Consider the following 24,544-nt stretch of genomic DNA (forward strand, 5'->3'; position numbering starts at 1 on the left):
CTACGACCCCACGGAGGCTTCAGCGAGGGAGTATATCCGCGTCGTGGATTTGTCGCCTCGTAGCAGCCAAAAAGTGCCGTCGTCCAGTAGCGACATCGGCAGAAGACCGACCGAGCAAGACGCAATCCATCAGACAGACCATGATTGGCTCTTTGTGCTTGCTCTAGCACGTCTTTCGGGCGATAGATTGCAAATGCGCGGAATGTCGCCTTGACGCGACGAGAATTTGGCCCTAGCGCGAATTGCGTGCTTGAGACGCCAAGATATCGGAAACGTGACTGCGGGGAAATCACGGCTCTCGGAGATCTGATCACCAACACGTCTCCTTCCGGAGTTGAGAATCCAAACCACAACTCTGGCCCTATGCCCCATCGCGCAATGTCTGTTATGCGAGAGTCGACTTCTGATTGGGCTATGTGCATGCATCTGATCATCGCATGCCTCGCGACTCTAAGTGACGCTACGCAAGGCTGAGCTTGAATGACCTGACCATTTCATTAAATCTTGTCTATCTACCTCACTAGAACATCACGAGCATCTGACGATCAGGCTCTTTACCCTCGATTGATAGTAACAGAAACCAAAGGCGTAGCGGCAGGTGTCATTACTCCCATCAACGCTGCGAGCCATACCGCCTCCTTCTCTCAAAGAGTCTGGGTTCTACATGACATTACTTTACGTCGTTGGGGCGATCAACGAAGTCGTTCATTTGTTCATTACACATACCTCTCCGCCATTCCAAAATCTCAAAGGACCTCACAGCTCGAAAACACTTGTTTCAAGCTCTTGTCGACAGCGTCGTCGACGGAGAGATCCACGTACGAGCGAATTCCAGATGATCAAAAAGGAGACACAGATAAAGAGGATGCAAAGAGCGATAGCGAACCGCGGACCACCACTGATGATGGCCGTTCGAGTGATGAGCAGACCGCTGAGAGTATGGGCGACGATAGAGACGGTAGCACGACCTGAGCGATTGAATACTCTTGAAGCTGGAGCTGAAGCTGAGGATATTCGAGATGTGCAACCGATTGGTGCCATTCCGCAGAACATGCCATTACCTCTGGAGCACTCGCCTGTAAGATGATGAGGACCATTTTCCTCAAGAGAGCACTCCAGAACAATCCTTTGTTGGTGTTTGAATAGTTGCGTGGAAAAGGTTTGTGTTCCCTCTGGCCTTGCTAGATACACAATGACATAGTCTTCATTTTGTTTTCTACTATCCGCGAGCTGAATCGACAAAGCATATGCGACATCGAGATAAGCATTCCAAGCATTACCGATCCACATCAATGCGAACTACCGAATCTGGTGGAGACCGCAGCCGATCGTGATCTTCGCACTGCCTACGATCTCCATGGGGCATTGTGGAGTCTCGTAGACCCTTTGTCACATATATTCAACAAATGAACAGAGGCTTTCAGTAGTGCGATGATGTCAGATGTCCACGCGGATGAGAGGTTCCGAGTGGGTAAGTCACGATGTTCGCGATCAGCACACAGAGCGCGCAACCGCGTCGCGCTTATCGTCATACCTCTGTAATAGCGGAATTTCGCAAACTTCAGTCTATCAAATGTGCGATTGCATCACAACAATGATGTAGCTGAATTCAGATGCACGAAACAGTTATTTGACTGCTTGTCGCTCCTTTCCAACACCTTACATCCTGGCTTACCCCAGAAACACAATTCATCCCCTAGCAAGGAAGCCGTGCGTGTCTCTATCCTGTCAAGATCTATAGAATCAGACTTTCACCCGGAAACCCCTTTCGATCAAAACAGCTTCCCGAACATGGCGTTAGACGTCCGTCACCAATCCGAAAAACTTGACAAAACACTCCAACAAACCCCCGGCATCCAGATCTTCCTCCAGCCCATCGCACCCCCAGCTGCTCTAGGTCTCGCTGGTTTTGCAGGTTCAACATGGATAACCTCATCCTACATCGCCAACTGGTGGGGCGGACCTGAATCACCCACCATTTTCTTCCCATTCGTAGGTCTGTTTGGCGGACTGGCGCAATTCATCGCGGGGCTGTATGGGTTCAAAGCAAGAGATACGTTGGTGACGGTGATCAACACCATGTGGGGAAGTTTTTGGATTAGTATCGGAATTCTATATGCTTTTGTCGTAAGTTTTCCGTTCCTGAGCAAGATCTGAATTACAAGAGAGCTAACGAGAAACGATAGGCGGCCGGTGCTTTGGAAGCACACGAAGTGCATACGCATTTTCCTGAGCTCGCATCTTGGTTCGTGATACTTTGTGTTTTCACATGGTCGGGTGCGCTCGCTGCTACAGCAAGAGATGTTGTTCTTAGCGTTTGTCTCTTCTCTCTAGCCATTGGAAGTACAATCGCTTGCTGCATGTTCGCATACAACGGTCGCCCTTCTTCGGCGGCGGATACGAGTGCATCGGGCGACAGTCTTACTGGCGGAGTTACCATGGGCATGAAAGCTGCCAGCTACTTCTGGATGTTGAGCGCGCTTTGCGCCTGGTGGAGAGTGACCGTTTATCTTGTTGAGGAGGCATATGGTCCCGATCACACGATCACCAAGTTCTTCCCTATTGGCAGGACACCCATGGAGAGGAAAGCGCCTTTGGTTATCCCTGGGCTGGGTGAGCCTGGTGTTAAGAGGGGTGTTCCAAAGCCACTGCCAGTGTAATGCAATTCGAAAGGATTGTGAGATGTATTGATAGAGTGTTGTTTGCTGGCGCAATCGTATATTCGACATTTTGGATACCCATGGCTTTGCTGTTAACCGTACCCTTATATTTCGCAGCACCAAGAAATATATAAGACATTAAGATTACTTTCACAGCATCAGCTAGCTAAGAGCATTTCAAGACAGACACCCAACGCCCAAAGCATATTTGTTTCAAGCAAAATTTCGTTCATTACTGTTGTAGCTAGTCGACCGGACGGACCGCTACTTGAAACGCCAAATGCGCACACATTGGCTCGGCAACATCATCCCGTTCTTCTTCTTCTTCTCTCAGACTCCCTTTGCCGATACTTGATACCATGCTTAGCTATGATGGTATCACACTCATGCTTTAGCAACCTCATCTTGTATCTGTTTACCAGTTTTCTTCCAACAGACTTCTCATAGGCCTCCCTAATCATGTAAAGCTCCATCTCGCCTTCTATAAACCTCAGTTCATCAGTGGTCGGTATGCCAGATGGTCGAGGAGGAGGCGAGGGCCATATAATACTCTGTTTAAAATCATCATGGACGGAATCGCGATTAGACTCTTTTTGATGCGGTCGATGCTTTGATGCATAAGTCTCAGATAAGCTGCATGACGATGCATCAGGTGAAGACTGCATCCAATCTTGCCTTGTCGAAGAGCAGGCTTGAGGTGTCGGTGGCAGACAAATTTGAGGTACTGAGGGCGGAGGAGTATGGGGTATTGATGATGGGCGTGGTTCTTTTGCTAGCGGTGGTCTTGATCGGGAAGATGGCGGTGACAGGCCTGGAAGACATCCCGTTGAGCCTAAAGATAGACATCTTTGTCTTCGTGGCGACTTCGCACGCCTTTTACGACTTGCTTCTCCTGCATTGTGCTCAGCGAGAAGCTTCCTGATCTCTGCTTCCCGTACAGATGCGATTAATGGAAATTCTGGTGACCTGCGGGGAGCCCTCCGAGAATATGGGCTTTCCAGCATGGCCTGTAAGATCTCTTCCGATGTTCTTAGCTCTATTCTTGCCGAAGGATATTTTTCGGTTGTCTTAAGAATCATGTGATGTTTGGTGAAACCATATTTAGGCTGGCCACGGTGCGTTTCAAGCAGATCTGGTGTTAAGAGTGATGGTAGCTGGTGGGGTCCAAGACAGTCCTCTAGTCCTGAGAGGACAAAAGACGCTGGTGTCTGGGTATGTTGGACAAAGACGACAATGCCACAACAAAGAGGCTACATTTAGCGGAAGTCTTGAGAAAGAAGCAGCTGAAGGCGGACGTGCATCGATTGGGAGTCCTGCGAACAAACATAGGTGGCGATTCGCGGAATTCCATGTCGGAGCAACGCGCTATGATCGCAAAGCTCTTACGCCGAGCATGCAAATCGCAGAGATGGAGGCTAGGTCGGCACATCCATTTGATGAAGATGCAGACTGACATTAGATCGCGCTGATTACCGAACCAAGCCCGCCAATCTTGCCTGCCCATCTTGTCATCATTTCTACCGCGTCTTTTCTGAGCTCCAAAGTCGGGGCAGAGAAAGCAACTGCCATGACCGGCGCGATACTACGTAACATGTCGAAACCCGGAGTTTGCGCCCGTTCGATTTCCATTGCAGCCTCCAGGATAGATGTAGCCGCTTTGGTGGCTTCGTCGTAATAATGCGCAGTCGTATTTTCATATGGCTCCAGCGGCGCGGTTGATTCAGTGTGCATCTTGTACATGAGCATGTTGACGACGAGGCGGTCGGCGATGTAATTCGATGCAATCAGTGCTACGAAAGCATTAGACGACTTTGAAGTAGATGATCCTGGACTGGTTGTTTTCGACGTACCCTTCTCCATGGGTGCAGGTGTTCTACATGGGCTTCCGGAGATGCTGGCTAGGTGAGGATATGCTAAAGCCCATTGGTCGAGGTCTCTCAAAAGTTTGCATGCCATTTGTTTGGCAGGGCGGACGTCAACATGTGACGGTATAGGGGTCGAGAAAAGCACACGCATTGAGCCGGGTATCTCGAAAGTGGCCATACAAGGAGGAATCTGAAGCTCGATATCCGCAAGACTTTGGTGCGCATCTCGTGGCTTGTCAATGAAAGGTAGTGTCATCCAATCTGGCGAGGAGTAGACCGACGTCCTGTTGAAGACTACACATTTATGCGCCTGATCTCGTTAGCGTAAAGGAAACCATCATACTGATTCTTGCAAGCTCACATCAGAGCTGCGCACGCCCTTGAACAGTGGCCAGATGACACCTGACCCACAGTTGCTCGGCCCGCGCATATTCATTATCTGGGCCGCAGCCGCGATATGAGTCATGGCGCCAGATGCAGTCGCGCCTACATATAGTTCGTACAAGGACATGATGAGAGGTACCAAAACCTCTTCTTCGTCAGGAATAGCGTCCTTCTTTAGTCTTGCTATGGATGTTCTCTGAGCGCTCAGAGCTATAGTATACCTAGAACATGCGCGTACAAAATCAGTATGTGCCTCACATGGAATTCATACAAGGATACCTCTTACCACCTCCAGGAGTCAACAAGAATGCTCGGATCGTGATGATGTTTTCCGAAGTATGCCATTGAGACCGCCCGGAGAGACAACCGGACCGCAGGCTTTCTGGCGTTGGTGTGAATCTGGTGTATATGGCCGAGCCATTGGATTTCAGGCGCGTACTGACTTCCACCCTTGTTCATCTCAACGTAGTGAGAAAGGAAAGCGGTATCTAGAGCTTCCGGCAAAACTCTTGAGGGTTGATTCATTATGGGAGGCCTGTACTGGTAGCGGATGGCTACTATGGCTTGCTCCACTCTATCAGTATCCCCGGTTGCGGAAGGTGGTGTTGAGTTTGACGACGGTGATGACGGCTGGCTTGACTTGATTGCGACTTTGCCTTGAGGAAGGATAGGACGCGGGGCTGCTGATAGCTGATCATCCTCGTTCCCACGAATCACCATTGTAGCTCTTGCCGTCTCTTTCTTCTTTCTTCCTCTTGGCTTGGTTACCCGCTCTGTCATGTCGATAACAATGGAGCCCTGAAGGGCTCCAGAGCACGTGAGGCCCAAACGACGACATTGGTTGCATGTCTCTGGTGTTTCGTCGCACTGCGGGACGGATAAGTGCTCAACTTGATGAGTTGTTGAAGGAACACACCTTGACGCGTCTAGATCGGCATTGAGCACAAGCTCTACTTCGTTGGGACTTCGGTAGCATGTCGTCTATATAAGCCCGGGTCGTACAACACGGGAAGTGAAAGAGGGAATTTGAGCGACGTAAACGAGGGAGGGATACAGGGGTAGTCAGTGGTGCAGCACGATAGTGCGGCGCGGTCTCCTTTGTCCATTTTGATTGGTGCTAAGTCAAGTTTCGGAGGTACCTTTAGGAAGGCGGGGAAAGCCGTGAGGTAGCCGCGACCCTTCCATAGCAAGTCTAGCATGTGCTAGCAAGGGTCCAAGGTGCATTGGAGCGGCAGAAGATCGCCCTTGTTCTTCTCGCGGAATATGGAAACTATCTCCGATCGCAGCCTTGCTTTGCTTTGCTTTGCTTTTGTGCGCATCATCGTGTGATATGAGGATTAAACCAGGGCAAGTGTATGTAAAAAGTAAACAGTATGACGACATGATGATGAGTTGTTTGTTTTCGCTGCACCTTGATTCGTACTAAGAGAATCTGACGCTCTCGCAAAGTCTGTATGCCATGATAATGTAACCATGAACAACGCGCGAACCTTGAGAGGTTTAACTTTAGACAAATGCCAATCGGCCACTGAGAGAAAACTGTGAAAAGGGTATCGTGTATGGGCAACCTCATGCCCCATGGTCAGTCCGTACTCCTACTCCTTGCCCAACGCAACGATGTCCTTCATTTCTACAAGCCAGACACCGTCCTCCTTCTTCCCATCCATACACTGCACTCCGGCATTGACGGCAGCCCTTGCGATCGTACTGGCCTCTTGAGCCCACCAGTCCGTCATCTTAGGTGTCAAGCCCTTCAAACCCCTTGCAAGACCCCTCAGCGCAGCCTCAGCTGGTCGTGATTCGCTCCTATCTCCAACGATCAGACCCGGGCGCACTATGACCGTATGCTTGAACCCCAGACCCTTCACGGCTTCCTCCAATTCGCCCTTCATCTTGGGGTAAGCAAAGTATGAGGTGTGGCTTGCGCCGTTGGACGAGATGAGGACGTATGTCTCTACACCGGCTTCTTTGGCGGATTTGGCAAGATCAAGGTTCAGGTCGTGGTCAATCTTGCGCTGGGCATCGACGCTGCCGACTTGTGCACGTGTCGTGCCAAGACCGCTGAAGAAGACCTTGGGTTTCTGCGAAGATGGGAACTGGCTAGGCCATTGTGAGGAGTCAGTCGCGATGATGGGCTGGAGTTTGGTGGAGCCTGCAGGGTTCGGGAGGTCGCGGCGCGCATACGCGTGTACGGCGGAGAAGGCGGGGTGTGCGAGGAGTTGGGAGAGGATGTTTGTGCCCTAGATGTCCTTGTGAGCATTTCGTGCCGTGTTAGGTCATTGTGAGTAGTGCTGGACGTACGACTAGGCCTGTGCTACCTGCTAGTACTGCGGCTGTCATCTTGTCTGCTGTATTTCTGAATTGCTTAGTAGATGGTGAGTGGATGAGTCTTTCAGTGTGAGTTGTGTGAGTCTGGTCTTATTAGTTGTGATCTACGGGCAATGATCGCACGTAAAGTTTAGTTGCGGCCGTATGCGTATAATTTTGTCCGGGACCCTGATGAGCGATAGCAACGATAAGCCGAGGTGCGTCATCAGAACAGCACCGTGGCGCGTTGGAGAAGCACCACCCAACTGATGGGATTTCAGATGTTGAGCGTCTGGTATCGCAATATGAAAAGTCTTAGGACAGGGTGGTTCGTAAATGTGAAGGAGGTGTCCGAGACATCTTGGTATGCAGGAACGCAGGCTAGGAGATGCACAATGGACCTGGTACCAAAACCAGCGCGCGCGCGAGAGGTACATTAACACACTAAATACACGAGTACAACTTCTTTCTATCGTTCGGCAATGAGCCGGGTACGGATCATCTCTTTTTGCAAAGACCTCGACCTCGCGTCAACTTGTCACACCATCGTGGTGTCACCTCTGCGCCGTAGCTGCCCTGAGTCATGCCGTCGGCGGCTGCCGACCCTGAAGAATCCGCCAAACATCACACCACTCTCTCGCGACCATCAACACAGCCAACTTCTCAGCCAGTCCAGAACCAATAGCAGGTCCCGGAAACAAGCGACTGTTTTCTACAGTGCTTATTTTCGTTTCCAAAAGCGGTTCTTTCAGTCTTGCCTGCATCTTGGTCATCGTTCTTTTCCATGTTCCTGACTTGCCCGGTCTGGTCTGTCAGGCCAGCCGTTCGGGTTGCGGCGTAAGGCTGTGAGGATGATGCGGAGGATGCACATCTCACGCGATGTTCTGGTGGTGCGATCGCGGGTTCTATGATGAAGCATAGTGTTTGTAAGTTGGTAATGTAGGTTTGATAAATAGATTGTGTTCTTCATGTTGTAGTAGCCATCCAACATTCAGTTCATCACAACAACAGCAACCAACAATACATTCCACACATCTTCACATCGAACCAAAAGCATAGAGATTTATCTTCTCTACTCAATCAATCACACAACAAGAGCATTCTCGATCTGAGCTCATCCTAGCGATACCGATACACCCATCCCAATACTCCAAACCAACCAACACTTCAACCAAACCACCACAACAATGCCTTCAGTAACTCAGGCCCGTCTCATGTGGCGCAGCGTCGCCCGCGGCATGGTAGAGCCCCACCCCTTCGCTCGCAACCCCATCACCATGACCCCTCACGCTTGGCGCGCGGCCGACCTTTCCAAGAGAGTTGTAAAGACGAGCACTGTGTAAGTCCCCTCATCTACCTTTCCCTCTCGAATTTCTACTAATTATTATACAGCTTCTTCCCGTTCTATGCAGGTATCCTTGGATGGCCAGTTGCCGCCGCCTGGTGGTTCAACGGAAACATGTGACTCTTCCTAATGGAAGTGCCGAAGCAGGAGAAGAGGAAGGGGCCGAGCAGTAAGGAAGTCGAGGATCTGATATTGAATATGCGGTGGGATGATTGAAAGTTTACCCGCATCGGCATCAGGCTTGGAGTTTGTGGCGTTATAAGCATAGCATTTTCTTTTGTCAAATACCATTCTTATTATATTCAAACATGCTATATCACACTTTCGTGAATCATTGATTGGTCGCTTTCGTTCATGCACCAAGATAGTGGAAATGCCCACTCGTAAACGCTGTACATCCTATAAATCCAACACAATTCTACCCACACCCCGGCTAACACAAGTCAGCATACTACCCGCTTTCTCCTCGTCCAATAATCCGGTTCCCTGGTGTTCCACTCTGCCACCGCAAACGTCTACCCTACACGTACCACAATTGCCCACCTCACACGAGCTATCGATATCCATACCCACAGCCTTGAGTGCGTCAAGCAGCGACTCCGTAGCCCCTACCTCCACGGTTTTCCCACTCTGCTTGAGCTCTGCTGTGAACGGATCACCCGACGTAGCTACGGTAAAGGCTTCGACGTGCACAGACGACTCTGGGATACCGTAGGATTTCGCGGTCGCAATAACAGCATCCGAAAGGCGTGTGGGACCACACGTGTAGATGTGTGTCTGATGATCGGCCTTTGCGAGTATAGCGGAAATATCTAGACGTTGGCCTTTGGATTTGTTGTAGATTGTTGCTTTGGATCCGAGAGCAGCGATCCTGGAGGGGAAGGGCACTTCTTCTGCGACAGCGTAGTGGAGGTGGAAGTCTTGTTTCGATTCCTGAAGGTATGAAAATGCCACCATGAAAGCTGTGATGCCGATACCGCCTGCGATGATGATGTGCTGGTCTGCGTCTTGGGCGAGAGGGAAGCTTGCTCTGATGCGACTGGCCGTAAGTACATCTCCAACCTTGGTCTGCTCGTGGAGGTACTTGGAGCCACCTCGGCTGGTTGTATCTAAAGCAACACCAATTTCAAAACGCTTTGAGTTCCCGCCAGTGACGGAATAAGCGCGTACTAGATTTCCTCCAAGCTTCAATATCACATGGCTTCCGGGCTCGACAGGCGGTGGCGCTAGGATATCTTCGATGGAGTCGAAGACAAAGGCTGTGACACTATTCGTCTCCCTCCGCTTCTCAATCAGACGGTATTCTTGCCAAGAATCCATCTTCTCTTCATCGCTACCAAACAACCTGCCGCTATGATCCTCGACGACACCCTGGTCTAAGCGCTTTTGAAATTTGCCCTTGATCTCCCAGCCAAGTTGTGGCAGATCAACAATCTCCTTCATCATCTCTACGTTGTTGGTCTCGTTAAACAGGTAGTACATCACCCTAGCAACCGTCCACTCCGGGTTTGGTCGCTCAAGCAAGGTGATCATGTCGCCAGCGATGACGGTACCTGGTTTGATAATGCGGTACAACCAGCCGGTACGTAGCAGCGTCTGCGCACGCTTCGCCATGTCTTTGACCTCGAAACGATGGTTGAGCTTGTAGCAAGGCGCTCGTGGCTCGCTGACTTCGACAATGATCTCGCCAATAGCCAACCGATCTCCAATGCACAAGTTCATCTCGCTGACTTCCCTGTTGGACAAGTTTTCGCCAAAAGCACCAGGCTTGAAGTGGTGTTCTGAGGCTGGTAACTGTTTCTTCCATTCGTCATAATGTGACGTGCAGTAGTGAAGGAGCGCCTTGTCTGGACCGCCATGCAAATGGAACGAATGCTCATCGCTAGGGATACCCGTCTCGCTGATTTCGACAGGACCAGTCAATGGAGCCTTGTGGATAGCCGTCTCAATCTTTCCGTTTCCAAGTGCCTTCTTGACCTTGCCAGACCGTAGTTGGATGAGCGGGAAAGGAGCGAATGGTGGTGGGTTCTTCAAGGTATTGGGGTCTGGTGGCGACGGTGGAATCCATGTCGAGATAGCCATGGTTTAACTTCGAGTGTGGTATATATGGAATATTTCGAAGTAGATTCAGGTGTCGGATATGTAGAGCTTTAGGCCGTAAGAGGATTTTTTTTATGAGATATGGGAGATAGCGTCCCGTGCGTGTATTGTGATGAAAGATGGTAACAAATAGCGGCCTTAGGCACAGGCTCACTGTAGGATGAAAGACATACGAACCCTTCACGTTGCTTTCATGTCATCCGAGCTAAGCTTGTCCAGGACTCATGCAAGAAAGACCTTTTCGTAGGTTGCGGATTTTACGAGAACAGATCTAGACTTCTCACAACCTATGCTCGATGCAGCAGGTGCATATATGGAAAATGACTATGAACTAGGAGTTGGCAAGTCTGGAGGAGACCTAGATGCAAAACTTGGTAAGCCGACGGTACGCCCTATTCTAAGAAAACACCGAAAACACCGTGACAATTGCTACCTGGGAAGCCACAATTTATGACTCAACTAGTGCTGCCAGCATAATCGTGTACCTTCTGAAATGAGAATAGTCGAGCAATGGGATTTATCATATGGTGTTTGACTGGATGATTGCCTATTCACCACGGAAGCTTAATTCAGATAAGACTGTGAACTCCAGATGTGGGGAGAATGGCGGAAATCGGAGACGGGCGCGGCTCCCCGATCCGAACACGTGCGTCAAGCCACTCCAAAGCAACATATCAATGCGTTTGAGAAATATGATGCGTCGGTTGAGGGAAGATGGAGAGTAAGAGCACTCGACAAGGACAGTGCTGATGATGGTTGTGTTGTGCATCACGTGAATAGTGGCCTCGGCTGCACCTGGTCGAATTGACGTCAGACTGAGGATCCGTTGACAAGCTTCGAGCTACCACATCAACTCGTCACCGCGATTCCAAAACACGTCAATTGTTGCTCTCCCCGCAATTACTCAACCTCTAACGTTCCGCATCACAACTCAGCCTTTTGTCATTCCCAAAACCCACGACGTATTCCCCGCTACAGTCACCATGTTCCGCATTCAGCCCGCACGCGCAGTACAACGCGCAACCTTTGCCCGCCCTGCCGTCATCCGCCCTCGTTTCTTCAGCACAACACCAGCACGCTTCGCCCAAAAAGATGCGCAAGACAAAGATTCGCTGAAGCCTCGATCGACCGAATACGCAAAGTCTGGCTCTGACGATGGCGCCGCACACTCAGACGCTGCCTTCAACCCAAACAAGACAAGCCCAGAGGAAGCAGAGGCAACAGCAGAGCGCGAGGCTGGTGGCTCTCAGAACAGCTTAAACGTTAGCCCTGGAAACAAGGATGTCAGCGAACCTAACAGCCCCGATGTTGGTGGAAATGGAGGTGCACCAGACAAGAAGAGCAGTGGCGGAGGCAGCGCGCCCAAGAACAGCACAGGATAGATGTATACATCTTAGGAGGAGGAGGAGCCTCCGCAATGAGTGCATATCATAGGCAGTAGTAGAAGAGAGCCGTTGAAGGTAGTCAGGGCGCATATGGAGCATCACATCACAGCATAATTGCATTGGGAACAGCTTCTTCAGGCTGACAACTGTATATACCAAACCAATTGGAAAATCTCAAATCCGAAGCGACAAATGACGCGTTATCTGCAGCTTCACCGCATTGGGCATCTGCGTGGAGCAACCTCTGTCTTGAACCCATGCAATGACGTCACAGCAGATGATGATGCAGGTGCCCACCAGAACACGGCAACGAGATCCGTCTTTGCGCAACAAAACGTCTTCACTTCTCTTCCACCTTACCACCAATCCTCACTTTTCCTCAAACTCGACTACAAACCTCGCAATATTTTTCTCAGCCTCAAACACTTCATAATGGCACCACGTACTCTCCTCACAGCAACCCGCTCTCTGCGCGCTCCCATCCCAAGCACGCGCGTCGCCTTCACCGCTCGCCGCACATTCCTCAGCAGTCCCACCCTACGCATCAAAGAGGACGCAGACCGAAGCCCCGAACAGGTCGAGGCCGCAAAGCAAGAACAGCTCAGGGAGCAAGAAAAGGGCGAGGGCAGATGGCGCGAGGACCTTGCCAGTCATGGCGAGAGCAACATTGCTGCGGACAAGCAACAAGTCAACGACCACGACGCGCATATGAAGGAGTTGCAGAAGGAGGGCAAGGAGAAGGGTGAGAAGGGTCAGATGTAAAACCTTTTCAAGAAAGGATGATTGGGGATAATTTTACGACTTGTATGGGTATATAAGCTATTGATGAAATGGTCGGAAGACCTTATGGAGTAAGCGAAGTTGTTTGTTGTATATATCACGTCAGATTCAAGCGTCTAATGGATGAAATGAGATAAACTGGAAGAGTTGAGCAAGAGCAGTACTAGCATGTTGAACGCTGCTACCGCACCATCATCATCATCATCGGCCCGAACGCTGTCTTCCCCAATTAACAACAATCTCATCAAAAGTTCACCACGCTAGCCTCCAATACCCCCTCATCTGCAATCAACCTCTTCAACACATCCTCTCCAACGGGCTTATCCACACCCAGAATCATCAGCGCTTCGTTACTCCCCTCTCCTTCACCATTTTGCTCATTCATTCTTTCCTCTACCTCCTCATCCAGCGGCGCGACATTCATAAACTTGATATTAACACCTGCTTTACCCAGAAGGTTGCCTACATATCCAATCTTACCTACCGAGTCGAAGTTTCGGCATATGAGTAGTGTTCCACGGGGTACGAATTCGCCTTTGAACTTGTCAAGGCGAGAGATGAAGGGTTTGTTTCCAGAGACGAATCCTTGGATGATCTGGTCATCATTGTCGGTCGTACCTTGTTGAAGACTGCGTGCAGCAGATGGAGAAACGTTCCTGGAGCGGGGTTGTTGACTGACAGAGCGAGACGCGCGGGCACGTAGGGTGATGAAGGAAGAGTAGGGCTTGTCTTCTACGTTTTCGCGCGAACGCTGTTCGTTGATGAGAATACCGCGTTCTTTGGCAAGTAGCTCGGCGTTGACAATGTTGATGTTCAGACCATCGCTTGAGGTAATGGGGGTAAGGAGGCCTTTTACTAAGGCGGCGAAGAGGGGCTTTGTTGTGTTGATTGTGGCAAGCTTGCCTTCATAGATGAGGTCAAATGTTGTGCGGAAGGAACCTGTCTTTGCTGAAGAATAGTGCTGGGTATAGAGGCTACCCATCTTTTCGACTAGGCTAATGAAAGGTTGAAGGGTTCGGTATTCGTCTGGTAGAACGATTGGCGCGTTGACAGCTGAGCGAGGTAGCTCACCGCTGAGGATGGAGACGACTTGCTCACAGACATCGATCGAGACGTTTTCTTGAGCTTCTTTGGTGGATGCACCAAGATGCGGTGTTGCTACCACCTTTGGATGGGCAATCAAACGTGTAGCTGACGAACTTTGCTCTGGTGGTTCCGAGGTGAACACGTCAATCCCTCTGAACGTAGGTGTACGAAGTCAGTGTATGTATTGCATGAAGTTTGTACAGAGACACTTACGCTCCGGCGATGACGCCAGCGTCCAAAGCTTCGACCAAGGCATCTTCGTCGATCATACCACCTCGCGCTACGTTGAGAATTCTGGCAGTTGGCTTCATCGTCTCTAGTTCTGCTTTACTGATCATGCCTTTGGTTGACGCAATCAGAGGAGTGTGGAGTGTCAGAAAGTCAGCTTCTTTCAAAATCTCAGCGAGACTTGGACGGAGTGTGACCGAGGCTGCTGCTGCTAGGTTTGGGTTTGCATAAGGATCGTACGCAATGAGACGCATGCCTAGGCCATTCGCGATGCGAGCGACCGTGAGTCCAACTGGAAACACATTAGTCAGACGCTCACGAAGTAACGAATTGAACTGACCTTTTCCCAGACCAACGATAGCGAGAGTCTTTCCTTTTGCCTCTACACCAACTAGTCGGCTTCTTTCCCACTTCCCAGCCTTAATACTTTGTGAAGCATCTCCAACGTTGCGAGCTACCGCCATCAACACTGTATCACGTTAGCTGATATAATATTGGCGTGGCTTGGACTACCCACGCGCGATAGTGTGTTCCGCCGCGGCATTGATGTTTCCAGAAGGTGAGTTCACTACAATGATACCGTGTGAAGTGGCGCTTTGGACATCGACATTGTCGACGCCCACACCGGCACGTGCGACAACTTTCATCTTCTTCGCAGCTTCTAGAAGCTCTGCTGTTACTTTCGTCTCGGAACGCACGATGAGAGCGTCATATTCGCCGATGATCTTTTTGAGCTCTTCTGGGGTCAGTCCCTTCTTCTCATCCACGTCAAATTGGTCTTTCAACAATGCTAAGCCATCTGGCGACACTTTCTCGGGTATCAAGATCTTTCGCTTCGTTGTATGCATGAGGATAGCCATGTTGAAGGGCGGCTGCGCTTGTTCTCAAAAACTAGCTAGAATGGAGTGATGAGGCTCACAAAAGGTCTTAGTGAATGCAAGTGATAGTATTCGATTGCTGTAGTTTCAATGTAATACTGCAAGGCAATGCTCTATACTTCTATGAGAAGATAGTATGAGACACAAATGCCAGATCCCACAGGAGGAATACACTCCGTTTTGTACATCGAAGAGGACACTTGCGCCGCTATCGGTCTTCTGCAGTAGCTTGCGTCAGATAATCTCTTTGTGGTAGCCTTACCTGTTGGCTGTATTTACCCCGCACTCCTTTACCCCACGGGGTGAACGCCGCTGCTGCAGGGTCAATCTCGGGAACTTTTGGCTGAAGCCTTTGGAAGCTTGAAATCGGCGATGAAATTGAGCTGGAGAAAGGTAAAAGATCGAAAAGATGGTCATGTAACTCGGTATGTATTGTGTTATCCAGTTGTGGTTGGAGCACTGCAAACATTCGCGTCCGTCATCGTACCACGCTGTGCGTAAGTCGCGCAGCGTGGGTAGCTACGTATGATGTGATCTGCAACGATTGGAGGCTGAATTACTGCTGAGTGGGATATGCACATCACGCGGGTAGTCGGCGCCGCGCATTTACCAATTACTACGTGTCTTGAGCTTCTCGTTCTGCACCACCTCGATCCAGTAGTTATCGGGATCTACATACGTTGTCAGTTGCCATTTTGTACGAGTAGATAACAACTTACCTAAAACGAACGCAATGTTCTTCATGCGACCATCAGTGAGCCTCTTCTTCCAGTTGACCTTCTTCTCTTCGAAACGAGCACAGGCGGCGTCCAGGTCATCGACAGCAATGCAGATGTGACCGAATCCTTGTGGCTCATCGTTACCGTTGTGGTACTTGAATTCGGCATCCTTCTCAGTGCCATAGTTCCATGTAAGTTCGAGTAAGCCTTCACTGTCCGACACAGGGTTGACGCCATTCGCGGTCGTCTCTGGCGCATCGGCACCGTATCCCAAGAAGTATAGATTGAAGCCAGCATTTGGGCTCTCTGAAGTGCGCTTGAGCTTCATTCCCATGACGTCTCGATAGAAGCTGAGCGACGCATCCTTGTCCTTGACACGGATCATTGTGTGGTTCTATGATTGTCAGCATAACACAATATAACCACTGGGGCAAGACCCACCATGCGGTATGAGCCAGTATCCGTATCCTTGACGTTCTCCGTCTCCTCCAATGGCTTCTGGCCAATCACCTCAACCCAGTAGCCATCAGGGTCGAGCACGAACGCAATGTGGCGCATGCGACCGTCTGTGAGCTTCTTCTGAAACTTGTATCCGGCATCTTCTAGCCTCTGGCACGCTGCCTGTAGGTTGTCCACCGAGATGCAGAGGTGGCCGAAGCCCTTGTGAGGTTCCGTGTTGCCATTGCTGATCTTGTAGTTTGGGTCGTCTTCGGTGCCGTAGTTGTGGGTCAACTCCACGATACCCTCGCGATCGGTCCAGTGGTTGCCGTGGGAGACGGCCTTAGGGCTGTCGTATGCGAGGAAGTAAAGGTCGAACTTGGCGTCAGGGTTCTTGATCTGGTTGATCTGCTTCATGCCCAAAAACTCATAGAACTGTACTGATCGCTTGGGATCCTTGATCCGGATCCTGGAAATCATGAGTTGCTAGCCAATAACATAGGGAAGGTGCAGGCAATGCCATGCGGGTACTCACATGGAGTGGTTAAGCTTGTACTTGGACGGATCGGTCGCCATGGTTGCTAGTGTTCGAATGAGGAAACTAGGTGTGTTGTTTGACTTGAGTGGTCGAAATACAGATGATACAGCTACTCGTGAGGTTCTTATTATTGCTGAGCGTTGAAATAGCATCAGTCGGGCGTTTGTTCTAGTAATCACAGCGCAACTGAGGGGAAAGAGTTTCTGAAGACCAATGACGTCTGCGATCCAATGAGGAGCTGCCAGTTGCCCCTCGTCCGGCATTTACTCGGACATTGGCCCGGTGGGGAATATGATCGCATCTCGCGTGGTCATGAACGACAGTTCACCTTTCAGATGTGATTCAACCTTCGTCGCGCATCCTCTTCAGGTCAGCGGAATGGTTAGGCGTGTGTTAGGTACCAAGGGTTTCGCTATTTTCTAGTTTACACCTTCTTCCAAAATTAGCGCTCTGGACATTTTTGCTATGGCTCTTAGCAAGATGCTTGTGGAAACTGAACTGTACATATTCCCACAGTCGATTTCCAGTATTAGGCACAACTTAAAAGATACAAGCTTTTTAGCGCAAGATTATCAATATCCCCATGTCGCGTGAAATCCATGGCTGGGCGCGAGAGCACGTGCGACGGAAAACAAGGCTCCGGCTTCTGCCCAGGTGGTCATAGCTCTCCCTCTTCATGAACTTCGTCGTTGAACGTCATGCTGAGGAGACTGACACGCGCAACTTCTCTCCTGTGACGTTATTAGTCTTTCCTCGTGCCCTGACGCGTTCCTTACCGTTGCGACGCGTCCCCCTACCTTGGATCCGCCTTTAGTCCCTAGGAAGGCGCAGATCGGTGACCTAGCAGCAGCACGACAGCACGAAAGTAGTTGCGCCAACCATACCCCAGGTACGTGGGCACTCTTCCACCACACCACCATCCATCCATATCGCTCCCAACTGCCGTCCCGCGTTAAACTCGTGTATTGTTACGTATCACGCAAGGACTTGCACACACACATTCCATTTTGCTTTCCTCGCTTTGAACACCCGCTATTATCTTTCCTAATCATGTCGTCAGTACATCTTCCGATGATCAACATCGCTAAAGTGAGCGACTGGCTCACTAACAACACAAACAAATATGTTTGGCCCCAGCTATTGTAAGTCACATGTACCATGTAGTGTTACCCTACTGACATCAATAGCTTGATGTCCCCAAATGGCACACTATTAGCGTACTCGAAGCCAGTGCAGACTAAGGAGCTGCGCGACCAGGCTGCGCTCATATCTATGACCTGGAAAGACCACTGTCAAGGGCGTCAGAAGCCTTCAGTCCGCAACGGAACTACTCAGGATCATTCGCTGAAACCTGCACTGAAGACACTCACTATCGAGACCCCAGACTGCAACATTATAGTACGCCTACTGCAACCAGAACTATTGCTCGTCCTTATCGGCCGGATCGCTCCGAGCAGGAAGCAAGCCTTCAAGATTTCGGCTGAAGGTCAAGGAGACCCACGATACCCAGAGTCTGACGTTCCTAACTCACGTCCTGGCTCAAGTTCTCAGCTACTGCCTGGTGATGCTGCTACTGGTAATTTTGGTGCTGAAGACCGTTTGACGGCTAAAAACAAGGCGCCTTCTCTGCTTAGCAACATGAGTCAACGCGATAAAGACATCAGGGGTGGTGCACTCCATGTTCAGCGTAAACAACTGGACGCCCTAGCCGAATACGCCTTGAAGGATTTCGCAGCCACCGGGTTTGTGATGCCTGCGGACGCAGACCTACAGTAGGACGAGGATCTAATGTTAGCCGTACGTGCGTTGTAGTTTCAAAGTACTTCGCAAAGACGTCGGCTGACTGTTGCAGATCCGGGCGTCGACTTCTCAGACAATGCTACCAGAACTTCTACGGAAGTACGCCAGGTGTTCTTCAATGTTGGCAATGGTGATTCGACTCTGCTCGCTGGGACCCTTGCGCCGTTACACGAAGACAATGGAGAGCCCGAGCAGCCCAGAATCGCCGCTCCAGCTGGTCCAAGGAATATGAATGACGGCTCACACGATGCTGACTACAAAGATTCTGCGCGCAATGAGGTCGATCCGGGGTCGAATATAGCTTCATACGACGCCCAAATCTCGAGTAATTACCAGGAGAGTCAGCCACTGCCGCAAGTTAGCCCAACACGCTCACAAATCCCGACACCCACTGTACAGAGGGGGTCAATTCGTGTTCGATGTTGTCTTAAACCGCAACCAGCCCCATTCACTGTGAAGAAGCTGGCTTTCGGACAGTTCCGACCGCAAGATCCGCGTAGGGCAGAGCTGGATCATATATGGCGAATTACCATTGATGTAGAGAGAAGGCAATGGCAGATGCGGCATGGATAAAGCGCTTTCCAAAGCTAAACTTGAGAAGTGGAGAGCCAGTGGAACCATAGGAAAGTATGGCACTATATTAGACTTGGTATGCATGTTTGATAGAATGCGATACATCGCCATGCAACTGCTTGGCTTTGGATTCCACTTATGACAATTCTGATGCAAGCTTTCACATCGGTGAGTTGTAATCACCCGTAGCAATACTTGTGCTGTCCTCAGATGCCTGTGATGAACGCAGTCAGAATCACCAATCACAGTGGGAGGAACTGAATCTAACTTGGACGAACAGTGTGGCCCGTCTATTGACAAACTATATATCACGCTACCCCTACACACTCGCGCCAAGCGGTGCTTTTCCATGGAGCTTGAAGTACCCAGGTTGCAAGTTCTGAAAAACTTGTGTCGGGTCATACTTGTTCGATATAGCTTGCAACCTTGCCATGTTCTCTGCACAGTACCCAGCTACGACAGGCTGATAACCGCTGCTGTATGGCATATAGTAGTAATCGTTATCGACTCCAAGCTCCTTAGCCATAGTTTTGGACACTTGGATATAGTCCTCAGCAGCCTTCATCATCATCGTTGTGTCGTCGCTAGTCCCGTTCCAAGCCATGTACACCAAGACGTGGAAGAACGGCCCGTCTTCAGGGTAAAGGCCAAGGGCATTGCCGCCGTTCTTCTGCATGGCTTCTAGCGCAGGCTTGGAGAACGCCTGGAAAGCAATGTTGACGGAGACGGCGGGGAGAGCAGGTGCAATCTCGAAGAAGTAATCGGTCATCTTTTGGATGAGCTCGGCGCTCATCTTGAATGATGCAGACCACATGGAAGTGCGAAACCCAGATGACATATCATTACTTCGGTGAGGCGTCAGATCCTCGAGCGTACTATTGCCGGTGTTATCTTGCATGAATGGAATGCTGAGGTACTCTTTCGCGATTTCGGGAGGGTTTGCGAGATCGACTGGAACGAAGTATTCCAGTTCGGTGAAAGCGAGCTGATAGGTGTCGTACGTCGTGAAAGAAACGACGTGTGCAAGCTTTGTATCTTTCTCAGCATTGTAGATGGCGTTCTCGAAAGCGGTGATCAATGCTGGTGTGGCACTTGTGTCATGAATGCGCATGCCGCCCCACGGGAGGCTGTACAACGGTTTCATAGTTGAACGTCGTGACGATACCGAAGTTGTTGCCGCCACCACGCAGGGCCCAGAACAGATCCGGGAAAACTTTCGGGGATGCGTTGACGATAACTCCAGACGCAGTGACGACTTCATAAGAAGCGACATTATCGCAAGCAAGACCGTATTCATTCGTGAGGTCGCTGATGCCTCCACCAAGGGTAAGACCGCCAACGCCAACATGTGCTGCCTACGTTATGTCAGCGCATGTCCAGAAGTACACTTCGCTGATCGAGCGAGCTGAACATACTCGGCCGCCAACAACAGTCAAGTTGTATGGAGTGAGATAGTGGTAAACATCTATCCATCGATTGCCCGGACCGATAGCAACAGTCTTCTTGTCGGCAGAAAGTCCGCGTGTAGTGAAGTCTTTCAAGTCAACTGTAATGCCCCTTGTATACTGGAAGCACCTGGGAAAGCTGCATGTCCGCCACTCTTGACAGCAAACGGACACTGGGTAAGGCGAGATATCAATACTAGTGTTGACATTCCAAGGGCTGCCTTAGGAGTGAAAGTGCAGTACGGTTCAACGGCTAGTTGTTGATTTGACCAATACTCTGCATTCTGACCACTGGCAACCTTCGTCTTACCGAAGACGAGCCCGAGCGAGTTACACTATGCAGAAAATTAGCACGTGTTGAAAGGAGGCACAGCATCCATACTTACTGCGATAGAGCAGCCGCTTGAGGACGATCGGACGACCAAGTTTGCCAATTCAGGAATTGCGGACACGTTGACACCGTTGCCAATGAGTGCATCGGTTACATTGAAGTCTGGTGCTTCGAACGTATCTTGGGCTGACACCCCTACACTCACAGTCAGAATGCCAGATATTATCGTCCCAAAGACTCTCATAGCAGTAAGAATGTGTAGACTTCGATATCAGGTGGCCAGCGAGGCTGACCAGCCTTTTAAAACGAATATACGCTGCCGACCCGGCATTAACATGCGGTGCGGAACATCTAGATTTTATATGGATCTTTATAGTATCACCTCCCCGGTTTTGGAAGATTACTAACAATGGGCCATGGTCACATCTTACAAGAATCCGTCAGGCAAATCATCGTGATCTAAGGAGTGTCGAATGAGCTTTTACTAGGTAATGGTGCCATTGCAGTGAGAAAGTTTTTGACAAAAACACAGAGATAGAACGGAACAATCGCACCGATATGCATGAGCTTCGTGGGATGAGCAAAGAGGATGCGGCAGGTGGGAAGACTCCGGGGCGCTGGTTGACGACCACGCCGCAATGCCAAGATGACGCGGACGCGGGCGAACCGTATCGGGACTGCGCTAAAGCCAGCCTACATAGCGCTTTGCCTTATCGATATTGGACCTGGCTTCTCAAAGCATGCGTCTGCACCCCGCGGTTCTCAAAACCTCAATGTATTATTTTTTTCAAAGCAAGAACCTTGCATGATCCTATTCATGCTACTAGAAGACTGGATACCAAAGGACGACGCCATCATAACCTCTCGCTGAAAGGTTTTTCTGCATGCGTGACAGACCCTTCCGCATCTTATCTAGGTAAGACAATGACATAGGGACCATGGTGCACACTCTATAGGTGTCCGATAACAGCGGCTATCCGCAAACGTCTTATTCGAAGTTCCAAAAGTGGGCGCTTTAGAAGGTCAAACTCGACCAGGGGCAGAGAATTACTCATTTGGCCCCCATCACGCGCCGGGATATATAGGTAATTCACGATCATATTGTGTATGTTTCGGCATGTAGACGGCTACGCCGACGTCACATACCTTCGCTGTCGTCTATTTCACACCGAAACTATGCCTCATGAAGTCGCCAAGAGCAAGAGCGGAGCCTCAAGCGGAGAACCAGGCAAGACCTAGGTTTATCCACCAATCGACCTTGGCCTTCACATCGTGCAACAAAACTACCTACATCAGCGCATCAACTCCTACGAAGATATATTCGCTTTCCCAAGGTTCAAACCACCTACCTAGAAATCTTCTGGAGGTTACACGCATCAACATGTCCGCCAATGCGCTCATCGACTCGCTGAAGAGCGCCAAGCTCCTCCCTTCCGCTATTATTCCAGAGTCCTTCACCCCCGCTCTGGACCTCAGCGTCAAGTTCTCCTCCGGACTGGCTCCTGAACATGGAAGCCTCGCCCGCGTGAGCCAGGTCAAGGAGCAACCTATTATCTCCCTCTCTTCGCCGCCAACATCTTCCGCCGCGACCTACACATTCATGATGATCGACCCAGATGCGCCGACCCCAGATGACCCGAAGTTTGGTTACTGGCGCCACTGGGTCGTCGCCGCTATCCCTTCTCCATCAGCGACAACGTCTCCAGACGACATCACCACGAGAGGAAAGACGCTGACGCAATACTTGGCACCCGGCCCGAAGGACGAGAGCGGACCGCATCGATACCTGTTCCTCCTCTTTGAAGAGAGCGCGGGCGAGAGCTTGGAGAAGGCAGATGTTGGAGGAGAGGAATTTGTAGAGAGGAGAAGCTTCAGAGCAGAGGAGTTGGCGGCGAAGAAGGGGTTGAAGTTGGTTGGAGTGCAGTGGATGAGAGGAGTGGGTGATGGGTGGAAGGGAGAGAAAGACGAACTATAGGAATTCTGACTATTCAACTAGGAAATATTCTCTTTCGATAGATATCCCACATACAACTCTATTTTTGCATGTCCTTATCAGCGAAACTTGCAGTGGTAACTTCACTTGCTTCATGGGAGTATCAAACCTGAATCAAGACGATCTTTGGATGCACGCACATCTTCATAACCCTGACAAAGGCCGACTACGGAATGGGCGAGCTACCGGGAATGGCACACCTCACCACTCTTTGGAGTTCGATCTGGAAACGCGTCGTAGGGGCAAGGCTGTTAACCGAAATAATGTCAATCCAAGCGTGCCGGGACGCACGGTGTAACGGGACGGTTTTCGTTCCGGAGCCTCGCCGTCTCTCATCTGCATCATTGTCGACCTGTAGTCAGCGTGTTAACCTTCTAGAGCTGTTTCTCTTCGAGGGCATTAACCTCCGGCACGAGTTTTCGCGATGTTGCCCTTGCTGTCAATTGTTTTGTTGACGTCGTTAGTCTACCTTCCGTTGATACCCCCCTGTTTGCTCGCGATGAAGAAGGTCTCTGCAAAGATCGGAGGGTCTATTAGGAAGCAGAGATGAAAAAGAATCCATGCTGTACATTTAAAAGGATTTTCAGCCAAGCGAATATACAGTCCGGCAGTTTCGCCGATGGAAAACAAAGATCGTCAAAAGCATTCCAGCGCGCCGGTACTCTCTAGCGTATCTTGGCATGCAGGCAGCTTGCAGTAGCGTGCTCAGATATCTGTGTACCGTGTCGTAATGAATTCGACGCTATGCCTGCAGCGGGTGGACTGCTAAGAATAACTGTGGCGTGTACCGGCTGTCAAGCGTCTGCCCTCGTGCACCCGCTGTGCGCCTAGACACTTTTCTTCTTCTCGCTAATCATGATGCAGGCAGCTCAGCGCTCTGCCCCTGTGCGTATAGCGCCAACAGGTCCACCTATTATCTTAGGGATGCCGCTCTCAACGCTGCGCGATAGCCTTGCAGCTAACATGTTGCGCGCACGTTCAGCCACGCCTTCCCCGCCTTCAGCCTGATGCGACGCCGTCACCACGCCAAGAATGCAACAACAAGCGTTACCTCTAGGTTCAACACTATTGCAGCTTGCAGTCTGCTATATGCCTGTCTACTTTAGTACTGTACTAGCTCTCTATCCTCTATTCTGTGAGCTGACCAGGAGAAGGAGCATGAAAGTTCGTTGCTGCGCTCCCATCAGGCTGCCGCATTGAGCCTTGTTTCGTTTCCACCGCGCGCCCACCACACACCCGCACGAGTCGATGCGTCTCCTGAGGTACGAGGACGATGGCCGCCTCACGATCACCAGCTTCGACGATGGCGCGATACCCCCTTATGCGATACTTTCACACACCTGGGGGGCAGATGCGGAGGAGGTGACCTTTGCAGACCTTGCAAGAGGCGGCGGCAAGCACAAGCCCGGGTACAAGAAGATTCGCTTGTGTGGAAAGCAAGCACAGCGAGATAGACTGCAGTACTTCTAGGTTGACACATGCTGCATCGACAAGTCTGACAAGGCTGAGCTATCTTTGGCTATTCGGTCCATGTTCCGCTGGTACCAAAACGCGACGAAGTGCTACGTATACCTATCAGACTTATCGACAAAGAACAAGGAAGCTGGTGATTTGTCTACCGAGTTTACTTGGGAGCCAGCCTTCAGGTCCAGTCGATGGTTCACGCGTGGCTAGACGCTCCAAGAGCTT

The 24,544-nt window shown here is 50.5% G+C and overlaps 14 protein-coding genes across 14 annotated transcripts; 7 read left to right on the forward strand and 7 right to left on the reverse strand.

Annotated features, from left to right (window-relative positions):
* Positions 1-1,791: 1,791 nt before the first annotated feature.
* Positions 1,792-2,660, forward strand: AA0111_g1814 (hypothetical protein; the record flags this gene model as incomplete). The annotated part of the gene is made up of 2 exons (XM_028647515.1): positions 1,792-2,127; positions 2,187-2,660. The coding sequence occupies 2 exons, from the start codon at positions 1,792-1,794 to the stop codon at positions 2,658-2,660; spliced, it is 810 nt and encodes a 269-aa protein (XP_028510769.1).
* A 1,455-nt stretch (positions 2,661-4,115) lies between these two features.
* AA0111_g1815 (hypothetical protein) lies at positions 4,116-5,689 on the reverse strand (the record flags this gene model as incomplete). The annotated part of the gene is made up of 4 exons (XM_028647516.1): positions 4,116-4,450; positions 4,511-4,835; positions 4,887-5,130; positions 5,196-5,689. The coding sequence occupies 4 exons, from the start codon at positions 5,687-5,689 to the stop codon at positions 4,116-4,118; spliced, it is 1,398 nt and encodes a 465-aa protein (XP_028510770.1).
* An 815-nt stretch (positions 5,690-6,504) lies between these two features.
* On the reverse strand, positions 6,505-7,249 carry AA0111_g1816 (hypothetical protein; the record flags this gene model as incomplete). The annotated part of the gene is made up of 2 exons (XM_028647517.1): positions 6,505-7,149; positions 7,211-7,249. The coding sequence occupies 2 exons, from the start codon at positions 7,247-7,249 to the stop codon at positions 6,505-6,507; spliced, it is 684 nt and encodes a 227-aa protein (XP_028510767.1).
* Positions 7,250-8,403: 1,154 nt separating this feature from the next.
* On the forward strand, positions 8,404-8,681 carry AA0111_g1817 (hypothetical protein; the record flags this gene model as incomplete). The annotated part of the gene is made up of 2 exons (XM_028647518.1): positions 8,404-8,555; positions 8,609-8,681. The coding sequence occupies 2 exons, from the start codon at positions 8,404-8,406 to the stop codon at positions 8,679-8,681; spliced, it is 225 nt and encodes a 74-aa protein (XP_028510768.1).
* A 279-nt stretch (positions 8,682-8,960) lies between these two features.
* AA0111_g1818 (hypothetical protein) lies at positions 8,961-10,643 on the reverse strand (the record flags this gene model as incomplete). The annotated part of the gene is made up of 1 exon (XM_028647519.1): positions 8,961-10,643. The coding sequence occupies one exon, from the start codon at positions 10,641-10,643 to the stop codon at positions 8,961-8,963; it is 1,683 nt and encodes a 560-aa protein (XP_028510771.1).
* Positions 10,644-11,644: 1,001 nt separating this feature from the next.
* AA0111_g1819 (hypothetical protein) lies at positions 11,645-12,043 on the forward strand (the record flags this gene model as incomplete). The annotated part of the gene is made up of 1 exon (XM_028647520.1): positions 11,645-12,043. The coding sequence occupies one exon, from the start codon at positions 11,645-11,647 to the stop codon at positions 12,041-12,043; it is 399 nt and encodes a 132-aa protein (XP_028510772.1).
* A 435-nt stretch (positions 12,044-12,478) lies between these two features.
* AA0111_g1820 (hypothetical protein) lies at positions 12,479-12,808 on the forward strand (the record flags this gene model as incomplete). The annotated part of the gene is made up of 1 exon (XM_028647522.1): positions 12,479-12,808. One exon carries the CDS (start codon positions 12,479-12,481, stop codon positions 12,806-12,808), a length of 330 nt encoding a protein of 109 aa, XP_028510468.1.
* A 262-nt stretch (positions 12,809-13,070) lies between these two features.
* AA0111_g1821 (D-3-phosphoglycerate dehydrogenase 2, chloroplastic) lies at positions 13,071-15,000 on the reverse strand (the record flags this gene model as incomplete). Its single annotated transcript, XM_028647523.1, has 4 exons — positions 13,071-14,064; positions 14,126-14,432; positions 14,481-14,609; positions 14,658-15,000. 4 exons carry the CDS (start codon positions 14,998-15,000, stop codon positions 13,071-13,073), a joined length of 1,773 nt encoding a protein of 590 aa, XP_028510467.1.
* A 624-nt stretch (positions 15,001-15,624) lies between these two features.
* Positions 15,625-16,751, reverse strand: AA0111_g1822 (Lactoylglutathione lyase; the record flags this gene model as incomplete). Its single annotated transcript, XM_028647524.1, has 4 exons — positions 15,625-15,689; positions 15,738-16,131; positions 16,179-16,644; positions 16,711-16,751. 4 exons carry the CDS (start codon positions 16,749-16,751, stop codon positions 15,625-15,627), a joined length of 966 nt encoding a protein of 321 aa, XP_028510466.1.
* A 1,012-nt stretch (positions 16,752-17,763) lies between these two features.
* Positions 17,764-19,086, forward strand: AA0111_g1823 (hypothetical protein; the record flags this gene model as incomplete). The annotated part of the gene is made up of 3 exons (XM_028647525.1): positions 17,764-17,855; positions 17,901-18,485; positions 18,534-19,086. 3 exons carry the CDS (start codon positions 17,764-17,766, stop codon positions 19,084-19,086), a joined length of 1,230 nt encoding a protein of 409 aa, XP_028510465.1.
* Positions 19,087-19,405: 319 nt separating this feature from the next.
* AA0111_g1824 (hypothetical protein) lies at positions 19,406-20,230 on the reverse strand (the record flags this gene model as incomplete). Its single annotated transcript, XM_028647526.1, has 1 exon — positions 19,406-20,230. The coding sequence occupies one exon, from the start codon at positions 20,228-20,230 to the stop codon at positions 19,406-19,408; it is 825 nt and encodes a 274-aa protein (XP_028510464.1).
* A 393-nt stretch (positions 20,231-20,623) lies between these two features.
* AA0111_g1825 (hypothetical protein) lies at positions 20,624-21,106 on the reverse strand (the record flags this gene model as incomplete). The annotated part of the gene is made up of 2 exons (XM_028647527.1): positions 20,624-20,866; positions 20,918-21,106. 2 exons carry the CDS (start codon positions 21,104-21,106, stop codon positions 20,624-20,626), a joined length of 432 nt encoding a protein of 143 aa, XP_028510463.1.
* A 1,137-nt stretch (positions 21,107-22,243) lies between these two features.
* On the forward strand, positions 22,244-22,837 carry AA0111_g1826 (hypothetical protein; the record flags this gene model as incomplete). The annotated part of the gene is made up of 1 exon (XM_028647528.1): positions 22,244-22,837. The coding sequence occupies one exon, from the start codon at positions 22,244-22,246 to the stop codon at positions 22,835-22,837; it is 594 nt and encodes a 197-aa protein (XP_028510462.1).
* A 1,266-nt stretch (positions 22,838-24,103) lies between these two features.
* AA0111_g1827 (hypothetical protein) lies at positions 24,104-24,325 on the forward strand (the record flags this gene model as incomplete). Its single annotated transcript, XM_028647529.1, has 1 exon — positions 24,104-24,325. The coding sequence occupies one exon, from the start codon at positions 24,104-24,106 to the stop codon at positions 24,323-24,325; it is 222 nt and encodes a 73-aa protein (XP_028510461.1).
* Positions 24,326-24,544: the final 219 nt, after the last annotated feature.

This window comes from Alternaria arborescens (genome assembly GCF_004154835.1).
Source record: "Alternaria arborescens strain FERA 675 chromosome Unknown contig_3, whole genome shotgun sequence".
Taxonomy (NCBI): Eukaryota; Fungi; Ascomycota; class Dothideomycetes; order Pleosporales; family Pleosporaceae; genus Alternaria; species Alternaria arborescens.